At 42.2% G+C, this 13875-nt stretch overlaps 1 protein-coding gene across 27 annotated transcripts in view; it reads left to right on the forward strand.

Annotated features, from left to right (window-relative positions):
- Positions 1-13875, forward strand: part of MAGI1 (membrane associated guanylate kinase, WW and PDZ domain containing 1) — a 326290-nt gene that overhangs the window by 151440 nt on the left and 160975 nt on the right. For all 27 annotated transcript variants that reach the window (XM_035546638.2, XM_035546640.2, XM_035546642.2 and 24 more), the window contains one exon: positions 6016-6132. In XM_035546638.2, coding sequence (XP_035402531.1) covers positions 6016-6132 — 117 coding nt within the window. The remainder of the gene's footprint in view (positions 1-6015; positions 6133-13875) is intronic.

The raw sequence follows: 13875 nt of genomic DNA on the forward strand, positions 1-13875 counted from the left end.
TTATCATCTGGGTAACAACTGCTGGGACTAGGAAGATTTGATGGTGGTGTGGTTACCAGCGCAGTCTTGATAAACGATAAAAATCCACTCAGCCTTCATTTCGTCTCCTAAGACAGGCTGCTGCCTGGTGGACTTTACTGTGAAAGTTATTATATTAATTGGTCCAGCAATGAAATATTAATCTCTCCAGGTAGTAACAAACTGTATGTGTGAGTATCAGGGCTGCCTTTACAGGAGGACTCGAAGGAAATCCATTGCAGGCATTAGTAAGATGCGGTGGTGAATGCAGGGTTGATGCCAGCACTGCTCTTGTGTAAAGTGTTGTATGGAAGAGTTTTAAGTGGTTTCTGCTTCCCAGGAGCGCTGTCTGCCCCCTGTATCCAGTAAGAATTTAACAATGCAGTTGGAAGTTGTCTTTAGTTACTTCATTAATATTTTAGCATTTATCAAAACAAAAACAAACAAACAAAAACACCTGTACCCCAAACCCAAACAACAACTAGCTAGGTAGTGGTGTTTGTTTTAAAGAGGGTGATGGGTTTAAGAGTAGCTTAGGTTAATACACTTTATAATATAAGGGGAGCTGATTTGGCTGCCAGTATAGATGAGTTTCTGTTGAGTCCCGTTTGCTGGCAGAGCAGCAGCCGTGGAGGCAGGAGCACAGTTTGAGCCACCCAGCCCAGGAGGTCACTCAAGTGAGTTTGCAAGTCCCCTCACTGCTTCGCAAAACGTGAGCTGCAGGTTCTCTGTTCACACCTCTAAGCAAGTTATTTTGGTTTTTATTATTTTATTTTATTTTGATTTTTTGTTATTAATCTTTTTTAAGTATCTGCAGTTCTGCATTTGGTTGGCACTGTTCTGTTCTTGTGCGACAAAGATAGCTTACTAATGGCTGCTAAATATCTTCAGATAGAGATCTTCAGATGAAAGACAGCATGTTATAATCGGGGGTTTATACTGCAAATCCAACGTGCAATCTTTGTGTCTTTCAAAAATGGAATCCTTCCCTCAATGTAGACATCAGGCAGCAAGAGAGAGTCTTAATCCAGATGACTCTGTTGCACTCTTATCCCTTTAGCGAGGCCTTTAACCTTTGATTGCTTCATGGTCCTGTTGTTTTGAAATGGTCTTTGTCCGCCCACAGAGAATCGCTCGCTAAAGATGCCTCTAAGTGGAGATCCCTACAAGAAAAGGGGGCTTCTGCTGCAATTCAGGAATGGAAAATGCATTTTTCCAGTTCAGATGCAATCAGCCACTGTGAATGTGGCAATCGGTAGCCTTTCCACAGAAGGGTAAAGCTAAAATATTTACTGCTGCAAACCTTCTTAGGGGAATGTAATATAGGTCAGAGACCACTGTGTCCCGGGCCTGACCCTGATCCATCGTGGCACACGCATCCATGGGCTCTGCCAGACTACAGCTATTTATCAGGATTAGCTCTGACCATCTCAACGCACAAATGGGATAAAAACAGCTGCAGTAATTAATGTAAACATAAACTAAGAAACGCCAGTTTCCAAATGCATAAAACATGAGTTCAAAATATATCCTCGGCATATACATATTGCGCAGCTCTGGCATAGGCTGCCTACCAGCTGGCAGGAAGGTGCTGTCAGCCTGGCGATGTTCACTCGCAGCTTTTCGCTGGGAAAAATAGCAGCTTTTGCTTGGTCACTTATGCAGTCTGCTCTCCTTATTGGAAGGCTGTATTTTGATAACGCAAGAAGCTTTCAGCCCCCCGGGTCTGTGTGCTGCTCGCTGGCGGCGGTGCTCTGGAGGAGACGGATGTGCTCCTGCAGCAAAGGCAGCGCTGGGTGATGGCGTGTGCAGCTTGCTCCCCTGCAGAAACCGGGAATTGCAGTAACAGGAGGCAGAGCAGAATTCAAAGCGCAGTTCCTCTGGTGACTTGAGTACTGGGTAGCTGCTGGAGGACAAGTGTGTGACAGAGCATTGAGGGTTTGAGAGAAGTGTATGTAGAAACAGTCGATATTTTTCATTAATCACAGAAACATTTAGGTTATATATATATATATGTATATCTCTTCACACAATTGACCAGCACCTTTTTATTGTTTCTCAGAAAACTACATCAGCAGTATCAGCTCTTTCCATGGGAGATGTTTTGTTTCCCCCTTGGGGTTAGTTTTTGTTACTGAGATATTAGTATGGTGCAATGGTTTGGGAGGATGATTGATGTGCTCTGAAATGCGCTATTATAATTAAGAATAATTGAGAAAAATGGCCATACAGTAAGTTGCCTTTGTTTCATGCAAGGGAAAGAAGGGTTCAGGTAATAAGGTGGAAACATCTCAGCTTTGGAGTAGTCTACAGTGGGGAGAGAGCAGGGGGAACTTGTTTCTCTTATAAAGAAAGGCACTGCTTTTGTTGTTCCAGGGGTTAAAAATGTTTCAGCAGCAAAAATCAATCTTGCAACATGTTGTAATTCTTCAATTTCAAAGTATGATTTTTGCTGAAGTTAGTAGGGAAGGTTTTTTATTTATTTATTTTTAAATGTCTGATTTTCTGAGACTGCCCAATTTTGATTACAGAAAAGACACGTTAGTTTTTCTGTGGGCAAATAAATGTATTTCCAGCATGAATTTCCGGTGGCATTTCCTGCATTTCCAACAGCAGGAAGGTTGGATGTTAAGATCTGTCTCCTCTGGATTGCATCTTTTGTTGGTCTGCTGTTATCGCTGTAGGATCTCCTTACATGTGCTTATCAGAGAAGAAAAGGAAGGTTCTCCAAAGAGCAAATGTAAGATCCAATCTCCTTGAAAACAGAGGAGTGTTTGAAAGTGTATTATCCTTTCAGTTAGCACAGCTCATCTCTAAGGAAACTGAAGCCAGGTGTATTCTTAGCACAACTTATGCATGGAATCAGATTTTGCAAAGGGAGGACGTCTGCATGAAGGCGGATGGTGCTGGGCACCTGCCTTCCCACCCAGCCTGCTGCTGGTCGGCGCAGGGGCAGAAGCCATCGGCGGGTGAGACGCATTGGCAAAGGGAGCAGTGGTGGGGGATGCCCTTCAAGTATGAGTTTTACTGCTGCACTTTGCACATGGGAGGTTGCAGAGATGTCACGGGCACGTCTTTCTGTTTCTCAGGGATTGCAGGGTTTTATATTTTAGGCTCTAGAAAAAAAAAATCAGACTCTTTAAACTTGAGTTTAGCGTTAGAATCTGCTCAAGAATGCCAAGATCAAGCACGTGCCCTTTCACGGCTGAGCAGATTTTTGGAAAAGATAGTCAGGGTGGACTGCGACACTTCAAATGGTGGAGGATCCCACGTGTTCCATGGTGGGTCCTTTTGACGGCTTTCTGTGTGGGGTTAGTTTCTGTGAGCTCGTTTTCCTCTTCCATGCTCTGGATTGGATTGTATGGGGTGAGCTTGGTTTTGTGCACGGCTGGGGTCTCAGCAGCTGCTGAGCCAAGCTAGTCAGGGCTGCAGGAAGCCTTTTTTCCATCTGGAATTTTCTGGAATTTAGCAACAAAAATGTGACCCTTTTTCCCTTCTTTTTCTCTTTTTATCTTTTGCCCTTTTTTTCCTCCCTATTTCAAGCAAATGTAATAGAACTGGGCGTCGCTGTGAGCTCCCTGAGGGGATGAGCGTGCAAGCGTTGCTGTAGCCCCTGTTTTTGCAATGCCATTTGGCTGGCACATCGGTGACTCAGCTGGGAGATCCCAGCTACTGCATAACCACGTAGCCAAACTTCCTAGTGGGGGCCGTAATAGGCTGAGATGCTCGATGGAATAGGCACAGAGGGAAGATAAAGGCAGATATCATCAGTAAATTGCATGCTTTTTGTAGTCAAACAAGCCTATCTCAGCAGAGCTTTTTCACCTCTAGACATTATTGTGACATAAATCATTGAATCATGAATCACACAGTATTTCAGGGGAGAGCCTAAATTATAACATGCAGCTCAGTGCTTAATTCCTTCCCCTGCAGCGTGTCCAAGGTGCTTGTCATGTTTGTTTGTTTTTAGCTATGAGTAACTACCTTGTCTTACTATCGTGTGCAGAGAAAAATATGAACTGTTCAACGGAAAGATAAAGTGGTTTGTTATTTCGGAGGGTGCTCCTTTTCATGCCTTTTCTCTCTGGAGCCAAAAGACTTGGTATCAAATCAAACACCTGGAGTTTGGAAGGTCAGATCTGAAATATGAAAACTTTAACCCACAGTCTTACATGGGAAACCATTTTTTTGTTTTAAATATAGTAACCAGAGACTGCTCCTGGAGTGGGGGTCGTTGCTTGGGGTAAGTCAGGAGGTATGATGAGCCAGCTTTATCGGCCTTTATTTCAGTTTGGTTGTTTCAGCCATTTCTGTAATGAGCATCTTGGTCGTAAAATTTTTGCTCCTTGTTAGGAAAGGGGCTGCTGCTTAAACCTGCCTTCCTGTCTTCCTTCCTTCCTGCCATCCTTCAATTAAAAAAAAAAAAAAGCTGTCTGGAGAATGTACATACAAAAAAATACAAATCACCTGTATTTCTTTTTTTTAGAGTTTAACTCAGTTTTTCAAATTAGTTTTCTTTTGTTGTTTGTATGCTTGTTTTTAACCTGATGTTACTGTTCAAAAGTTGCAGATCCCCATTACTCAGGCTGCTCCTGCCCATTTCATTCAGTGGCCTGCACTATTTTCCTCATTAGCCTGGTGCCGCTGCTGCCTCCCAGCCCCGCTGTCCAGCCGCACTGCGTTGCAGTATTGTCATTCTTGATTTGTTTTGCAGTGGTTCCTAGAGGCTCCAGCCAGGAATCTGCAAAAGTAACGTAAAGTGCAGTGTCAACAAATATTGAGATGGCCTCTGCATTACATATTCGCAATCCAATAAAAAAATGATCATGCAAACTGTAAAAGACCGTATTAACAGCTGTAGGGGTTCACCCCGAGGTCCATGTAGCCCAGTGTTGTAGCTCAGTCTGTGCCCTTAAACAAGATGCCTAGGAAAGAAAAGGAAATGGGAAAGATGTTTGATATTTCCCCACTTCCAAGATACTCCCAGCTACCAGCAATTCATTTTCAGCTCAAGGGATTTCCTACAATTTATGCAACCCTCCTGCAATGGGTCCATCTTCTGTGTCCTTTCCAGGTCTCCCCTTTAAGCCCCTCTATAAGCTTCTTGCACCCACGGTGCAGATCTGCCTCAGCCTGTGTGAGCTACTTTTCCACTCCTTATTTTAAGAACAAAAGGGTTTCTATCCCCATTCTCTGTAGGTTTATGTGGGATTGGTTTTGCTTTTCAGTCAAATTAATGTCAGCGTTATTTCAGTTTTGGAAATATTTCATTTCTGGGAAAAGACTTCATTAAGTTGCTCCAGTTCATATGTTCTGCTACAAGAAAAGATTTGGTGTTGAATGTTCATTTACAACGAAGTCTTGCTTTTTTTGGTGGTGGTTGTTTTTAGCTCATCTGTCTTTATTCTCACATATTTATGGAAGTGTTCAAAGCTGAGTGGGGAAACAAATTCAAGTGAGAAGTGTTGGATATTATGCTGTTGGTTTTTAAGAACTTTGGGTGCTCTTAACTCCTTCAGTCATTTCCCAACTCACGCTGTGTGCAGGGGTAGGTAGCAGTGCAAAGTACAGCTCATCTTTGATTTTGTGCCATGTTTGGCTGTGTTAGTACCTCTAATGGGAGCAGTCTTTCCTTTCCATCTCCCTGCCCAGCTCCCTCTCCAGTGAGTTGCAAAAACAATCCTCTACCTTTATTATCTTTCATCTCTTTCACGTCATCTGTCTTTCTCCATTTGCTCAGACAAATAAGTGATAAAAGGGAATCATGATCTGTTTAGCACCACAGGAAGAAAGATGCGTTACGAGGCAAGAGAGACCTCTTGTTTACAGCGAGTTATTTTTGGTAATTAGCCATTTGTAGAGGAAGATGAGCCTCCGCTCGTAAAGTCAGCATGCCGTAATTTAGGGGACTCTGAATGGAAGCCTAACATTTGCCTGAATTGGAAATGTTAATTGTGTGCATTTAGAAATAAATAAATGGCTGTGTTTTCTTTGCAGGAAGCAGACTGAACAAAGACCTGAGACATTATCTCAACCAGAGGTTTCAGAAAGGATCGCCGGATCACGATCTACAGCAGACTATTAGAGATAACCTTTATCGCCATGCTGTGCCTTGTAAGTAACAAAACACTGACCTGGTGGATTACATGGAGTGGAATTTTAATTGGTTTATTTATTTATTCATTTATTTGTGGATTTATTTATCAGAGGCAGCCTTTGTGTGGTGGTGTGCACAGCTCAGTTTTCAGATAGGACAAACTTGCACGTGTGACAGCAGAAAGGGTTGAGATAGGGTTGACAGGGAAACCAGTTCATCCTTGTATTCGGCTTTTGTGATGACCTTTTTGGAACAGTGGATGCTCTGATACATGGCTGTAATGCTGCTCTACTGCGAAGAAAAAAAAAAAAAGATTTTAAAAAAGAGTACTTGGCTTAGAAAGTGTTCATTAGTATCATTATGGTGCATGTTTCTCTATTGTTTTGAAACCGATGAATAAAAGCGGCTTTTTTATATTTATTTTGTTAGCAAAACTTTATTTCTGATGCTTATTTAAGGTGTGAAATGGAACAGCATTTTGTGGCTGGGTCACACTGAAAGAGGGCACTGCCACTGTTGGAAGGTCATCTTCAGTTCGCGTAGGCGGTAAGCAGCAAAAGTGAAGCTAAGAAGGAAATGCTCTTTTTCACCCAGAAACGAGCTAGTAGGAAGACAGAGAAGTTTAGAGAGTGATAAACTTTAGAAGTTCAGAAGCTTTACCCAAAATCAGTCTGTGCTTAGCTTTTGGGGAAGATGCACAAAAAGTGGAAAAAGATCCTATTTCATCGCACCATTCTCCAACCTCTAGAAGAGGATATTGAAAACAAAAGGTTTTTTGCTTGGACCTTGATGAGCTCTGAAGATAATGGCATGCCTTTCAGATCAGGCTTGGCTAAGAGCTAGTAAACTCTTAGTTATAGCATGCTGAATTGAGCAGCAAAACATTTTTAAGCTTTCTATCTCTACGTGAATCAGAGGTTGTTTATATTGGAAGACTTGTATAAATATTGAATAATGATGTTGTCACTCAAAAATCAGTATTTACCAACAAATACCACATAATGATAGGTAGAGTAATAGCTGTTTTCAATCTAAGTGTTGCACACGGGAGAACTGTGTAGGGCCACAGTTAGAATTGTGTGGTAACGCTGATAGATGTTGATTCTTCAAATGGCAGATGTTGTATATCGCTGTTGAGTTTGTTCTCGTTTTATCAGTGGAAAGCATGGACCAAATTACTTCTAAAGTGCTGTGCGTGGACGTAAAGAATAAATATGGATTATTATTTTCTATTGAATACTTCCATTTTCCATTTTGTTAACATGAAATATGGTTAGTTTTCAGTCATCTGACTTGCCTGGCTGCAGGTTTTTAAGGTATAATGGGGAAAGTGCCTTCTAGGAAAACGCATGTGGTGTGAAAGGCTCGGTAGATGCAATGTCTTAATGCTAACGTCCTTCTGCCTATGTGTAACATCCCAGTTTCTAATTTCTGAAGCAGCAAATAAAGCAAATGAGTGAAGTACTGGGGATGCATTTTGTGTGTTACCAAGGTTACATTTTGAAATGCTTTCCATTGATTCTATTCTCTGATTTATTGAACTTGATGGTGAGCTAAACTGTTTGGACTCGCTAAAGACTTTTGATTTAAAGTTAAGACTGGTGAAAGCGATTGCTGCCTCCTGGAAATAGGAGGAGGAGGAGGTTTGTGTTGCTGGTGTGTTAATAAGAACATCAGTACTCATGTTCCGTTTATGAAACAAATGGAAAATCTGAGAAGTGGAGTTCGGTTACCGTGTGTCTTCATACTTGCTGAGTTGTAAAGCAGGTAACATTTAATTTTCTCTTCGTGTACCGTGGGGATGGTATTAGTGGTAGCTTTTAAGAATGATGCTAATATTCATGTGTGAATTTGAATGAGACGACTGCACGCATGGTGGGTTGGAATGCTTTACAGGTCTGGAGATTAATCTAGCTGTACACTCATATTTTTATTCCTTGGTGCACGTGACCAGTAAATCCAGAGCCCTGGACCAATCTCTAGTGCTAATGGATTATGAAGTCTTGTATTTGGGAAATGGAATTCTCTGCTGATTATGTGGTAAACACGAACAAGAACACAAGGTCACTTGGACTGAGCGTGCTTGGCCTGTCAGCTGCTTTTTGTTGCACTAATAGAAGGGCTAAATGAAGTGATAATTACTAAATGCAACATAAAGAAAGGCAACGTTAACCTGTTCTTCCCCCAAAATTCCCCAAAAATAGTTAGGATCCCCCATGGTTCAGCTCTCACTCACTTGGTCGAGGCTGGGATTCAGGTCCATGGGCTGCAGGCTCCCGCACAGCCTATTATAGCAGAGTTGATTAGGAGTTAGCTGTGTTCCATGGAGAGCAACTTCAGTTGCTCTCATCGAATTGGGACGATGTGAGCATTGCCTAGATGGATAACACAGGTACGGGCTTCTGAGAGAGCTGGCAACTTCACCGCTAAACACAGGAGCTGTCTGTAAAGAAACGAGAGATAGGAATGCACCCAAAGGGGAATTATTATTGAAAGAAGTAGGTGGACTGCACGGTTATTTTTGCAAGCTGAAGTCGTAAAGAGACATCTGCAAATGCATGTATTAGCTCAGATGGGAAGCACCACGCAGTCCTGCCCCAGCTCTGGCCAGCCTCAGCAGTCGTCCCTCTGCCCTCCAGCACGCTTCCTCCAGCCCGTCACACACTCAGCTCCCTGCTCCCCATCACGCTGAGTTTTCCTGCAAAGATCTGTAGTAAACAACAGCTGTGACAAGCTTCCAGGTGGCCTCCAGGTCTGGTGTTTGTGCCATCCTCAGTGCTCTGCTCTTGCTATCACACCACACCCACGGGCTTATTTACAGACACAAAGCATTCTTCTCTGGGTTTTACAACTTCAGCATCGTAATCTAGGACTCCGAGTAAGGAAGAGAGGCAGGACATGTTTATGTATTGGGATGGTGCAGAGACACTAATGAAGCCATGCATTTACAATGCACACGTCTTTGAAACAGAGCAGTTCAGACACTGAGCTAGCTTTTATTTTAGCTAAACCAACCGTGTGCCATTTCCTCCACTTTCTTCCTGATGCTCTCATTTTACTGTTGACTTCACATGCTGGGTCTCGAGACTTTTTAATAGTATTTTTGTCTTCTGCTTAAAGAAATCAGCACCTCAAACTTCAGCAAAGTTTTTCTCTTTGTGTTCAAATATCAGTTCTCATTCCTAGCACATAGGATCCGTTGTCAAGACCAGAAAAAAAACCCTCAAAGACATTGTCCAGATTAGCAAGATGTTAGGGCAGGCTCTCGCTGTCCCCTTGGCCTCGTTTCGTTTTGAAGCACCACATTTTTCCAGTTTTCTGACGTGCCTAATGTAGACCACCAGAAATAATGCTCTGTTTGTGGGCTAGTTAACGGCTCCATTGAGCTTGGAGTAGACTGTGACTTGGCAACGGTGTCACGATTACCGACTGGCCGTGACTACACCAGAAGTGCTTTGGCTGACGCTGAGACTTTGCCCACGGCTTTTTTTTAGTGTGGATTTCACTTAGGCTGGCGAAGTTGAGCTGGAAGAAACCCTGAGGACAAACGGGCAGGTCTGCTGACTGCGTGGGGTGACGGAGCCCACCCGTGCTAAGAGAGGCTGGTGGGATTTGCGTCCCACCTGGCGTGGGGCAGGCTGAGGGGCCAGGAGGTGCAGCGTGTTGACATCCTACCTTTCGCTTTCACAAAGTGTTTCTAGAAGCAGAACTCCTCAAAATCGCATTGGTGTACGTGAAGGTTTGCTTAGTGGAAAATGTGATTAGCTGGAAGTGCATGTAAGAATATATCCGTGCTACTGCATCCGAAATAGGTGTTTCCACGTCGCCTTACCTTGGGATATCTGTGCAGTAGTGTTAATTGAGAAAGAGATGGGATGACAGCTTCCTTTCATGTCCTGGTGCAGCAGCGTGTCTAAAGCACCGTTCACGGAAGGCTGAACAGACGGGATTATCTTCCTCATTTTGAACTGATGGTAGAGGGCATCTGTTTAAAATAAACAAGCAGCACTGGCCATTTGTCCTAGATGCTTCTTCTCAACAACTTGACAGCGGTTTTCCCAGTGTCTGAAGAAGAACCAGAGATTATTTCCATAAAAGCTTGTCCATGTGTGTGTTTGGGGGTGGAGGGGGTTCCACCTGAGCACCTTTACTTGATTCTCCATTTGCCGAACTCCTCAGTGATGTGCACAGACAGCTATGGTGGGCCTGGTATCTGCACCCTAACTTGCCAAAGCAGTGCTCCCGGTGCAGGCATGACTAAAACAACAGACCCCTATTCAAGTATATTCTGCATTTGTCTTATTTCAGTATGGTGCAATTCTTTTTTTTTTTTTTTTTTTTTTGCTTGGCTGCGGTCATCAAAACTCAGGGAAAAGCAAGGTCTTTTTGATGGTTGATGAAACAGGGACGACATAATGCCTAGCCCAGAGTTAAGTCTTAGATGTCAGCCTAGACATTCTGTAGCTACCTTTTTCTTTTATTTTTCTTCCCAAAGTTGACGTTTAAAACCTCGAGAGGTCATCATTCAACAGTTGATTCACTTTCCCAAAACAAGTATATGCCCTGGGATTAATTGGCTGGAGAGCTTAGTGTTCGAGAGATACTGCTTTCATTTCTGCTGCCTGTTCTCTCGCCTTCCCAGAGTTTGATCTGTTCCCGTGTCTTCAATTACAGCCGTTGTGGTTAGTCTTAGAGGGGAGCATGGAGCAAAATGGGAAGGAACGGATAAAAAAATCAATGGTGTAAGTGTTGAGTGATCTGTAAGGAGGCTCAGAAAAAAGCAGTGACTGCCAGGCACCTGGTTGGCCCGAGCTCTCTCACGCTTCGGGGGGAACTTTGAGATTTTTTATTCCAAGTGATTGCTGGTGCAAAGGGAACGTGTCCTGCTAAGGAGAGCCAACAAGACTGACCCAGGTAACTTCATGGTATTTATAGGAAAGACTTTAGTAAGTGGATGTAGAACTTATTAACTGGAGTAAATGTTTTCATGGATAATTAAAATACCGAAGGGTAGTTCAGATGCTCCAGGAGCTGGATAAGCTGTTACATGCATAACCCACATCATCTGCAACTAACAGAGGACCACTTACCACTGGGTTCCCCACAAGGATTTCCGAACTTGTTAATGAATTGATAGGAAGACATGCAAACCAGCTTACAGGTACTATTTCTCTTTAGAATATCGGGTATAACAGAACATCAATACAAGGGAAAAATCATTGAAGTGAGGCAAAAAGACCTTTATGTTGCAAGCACACGTGCTTTTACACGTGGGGATATTTGAGTCACAATTTTGAAGTTATTTTTGGTTGCTAATTTTTATTAAGGATAAACAGAATCACTGACAGTGCACATTATTTTTCTTTGCAGGCAATAAATCATCAGTTTATGTAAACAAATGTTCTTTGAATTCTCAAAAACTCTACAGAACTGCAGCCGTATTTATTATCCAAGTACCTTTTGTTGCAGTTCCCTTCCTAGAAGTGTAATTCTGCTTTTGTAATGAGAAAAAGTTGCAGTGTCCATGAAATATTAATTTGAAAGCACACACTGATAAGGTGATGAGCGGTGGGCTGATCTTTTCCTGCCACAGGAAGAGCAATTAATTGTTTTACAAGATCTGTGTGAGCAGAAAGTTTGAAATGTTTTTAAAATAGAACCCTTATCACTAGGGTGCAACGTACAGGTACTGGCGTTATGTGAAGATCATTTTTCTCAAGAACGCTTCCTTGTCAGTTATCTAACTCTGAAGAATGAGCGAGATTTTCCGTGCCAGCTAATATGCACAAATTTATTTTTTCCCTTTTATTTTCATCAGGGAATGTATCTTGGGTACAACTAGTGGGTTTAGAAAATTCTTGTAGCCGTGTTCCCGGGAGCGCAGAATCGAGTCCCCTGCAGTTTCCAGGGTTACAATTATATCACAAGTTAGTGAACCAGGTGTGTTTTCACTTTTGAGAGAGAAAAATGCCCTGCTTTGAACAATAGGACCAATATATCTGTAGTTCAGTTCCTTTCTATACACAGTCATTTCTGTTTAATCTAGGAGACTTCATACCCTTTTTTTTTTTTTTCCATCTGGTGTGTCCTTTTAGATCAATAGTTCATTTTGTGCCAGTGGAACTATTTGGTATGTTATTTTTTTTTTTTTTTACATTTGGAAATAAAAGCACTTATGATAGCAAATATTGCTCCATCTGCTTACCCATTTGTGGGGAATAGCTTTTTGTATTTCGCTGTACACCCGGTTGAAATTGCATGAGGCACCAGAGAACAGTACAAAGCAGAAGAGCTCAGCCTTATAGGCTCTCCCATGCTGTTTGCCAAAGGAGATTTGGGTAAGAAGTGTGGGAAGAGATTACATGGCTAGTTTTCTTTGTTTTCTTTGTTAGTCCCCAATGTACTTGATTTCACATTTTTTTTTCATTGCGGTTGCCTTGTACTACAGAAAAGCATCTGTGAGTGGGCATTTAGGTAGTGCAAACGAAGTCTGTGCGTATGATTTAAAATGGGAAGGTTTCCAAGGTTGTGAGTCTCCTGGAAAGCTTGAGAGTAAATCAGAGGTGAAAGCAGGTACTGCTGTTGGGAGGTTGAAGGGGTGGAGATGAGTCACCCCAGATTATTCACTTCAAAACCCTCTCCATCCTGCCATAGTTTCATTCACCATCGCAATTTAAACTATAGAAGAGGAGAACCACAATATCTCCAAAAGTCACGGAATGAGGATCTGCTGAAGAGTGTGTGGTCAAAGGTGACGAGTGTCCTTTTATCTACATTTTTATGTGATGTCCTAGAGTTCTGCTTAAATCTCTTGTGATGGCTGCAAAATCCCAGCAGTTGATTTCATAAACCAAGCAGTTTAATTTCTTTTCAACTACTCCTATGTATCTGCTCACAGTTTACAGTGTATTGATTGTAGTACAAGCCAACAGAATGAGTTTTCCAGGCAAAGTGAGCGGTTTAGAATTAGGAAAAATCAAACGTATACCTATTCTTGAACCTGTTCTTCCACTCACAGTTGTGTTTGGGATGCACACCTCATATTTCATTTTTACCTCTCCAGAAGACAGTCACCGTCGCTCTATATAGGTGTGTTCGTACTTGGGTGTGTTGATTTGTGTGGTTGTTTCATGGGTATGAAAGTCTCACGCTTCCTTAGTTAAAGATGTCAGTACTTTTTTTTCCTAAAAAAAGGACGCTTGAAAGTCCCGTTTATATGATATTATTCTGGTCCAATTCAGTACCGGCAATTTAATGTGGCCAAAAACAGTGGCATGCCAGAGGAGGAAATGCCTGCGTGATTGCCAGTCACATATATTGCTACCGTGACGGTCTCCGAGCCTAGGAGAGAATGGCAGACGCAAACTCCTGATGGTTTTGGGAGAGCAATGGCAGATGCAGACTCCTGATGATTTTGGTGGTGAATGTGGTCTTGCTGCGTTTCATCTTCAAACAATTACCTTTTTTTTTTGTTAACATTACCATGCTTCTTCACATAAAGTGCGCTGTATTTGTTCTCTAATCCTTTCTCTGTTTATTTCAGCAGAGAGGAGATTAGCTGTGTGAGCATTTATAAAACTGTTTAGCTTCTGCTAGCTGGTTTTCTTTGGGGAGAGTCATACCCAGTATCTTCACTAGGAATAACTCTGTAAATTAATCTGCATTGATTTTATTTTTTAGCTCCCAGTAGGAAAGCAGAAAAAAAATAGAACAAATATTTCTAGTTCTACCCCTATTGTAGGAGAAATAAATCTTTCCTA

Source organism: Cygnus atratus, chromosome 10 (assembly GCF_013377495.2).
Source record: "Cygnus atratus isolate AKBS03 ecotype Queensland, Australia chromosome 10, CAtr_DNAZoo_HiC_assembly, whole genome shotgun sequence".
Classification (NCBI taxonomy): domain Eukaryota; kingdom Metazoa; phylum Chordata; class Aves; order Anseriformes; family Anatidae; genus Cygnus; species Cygnus atratus.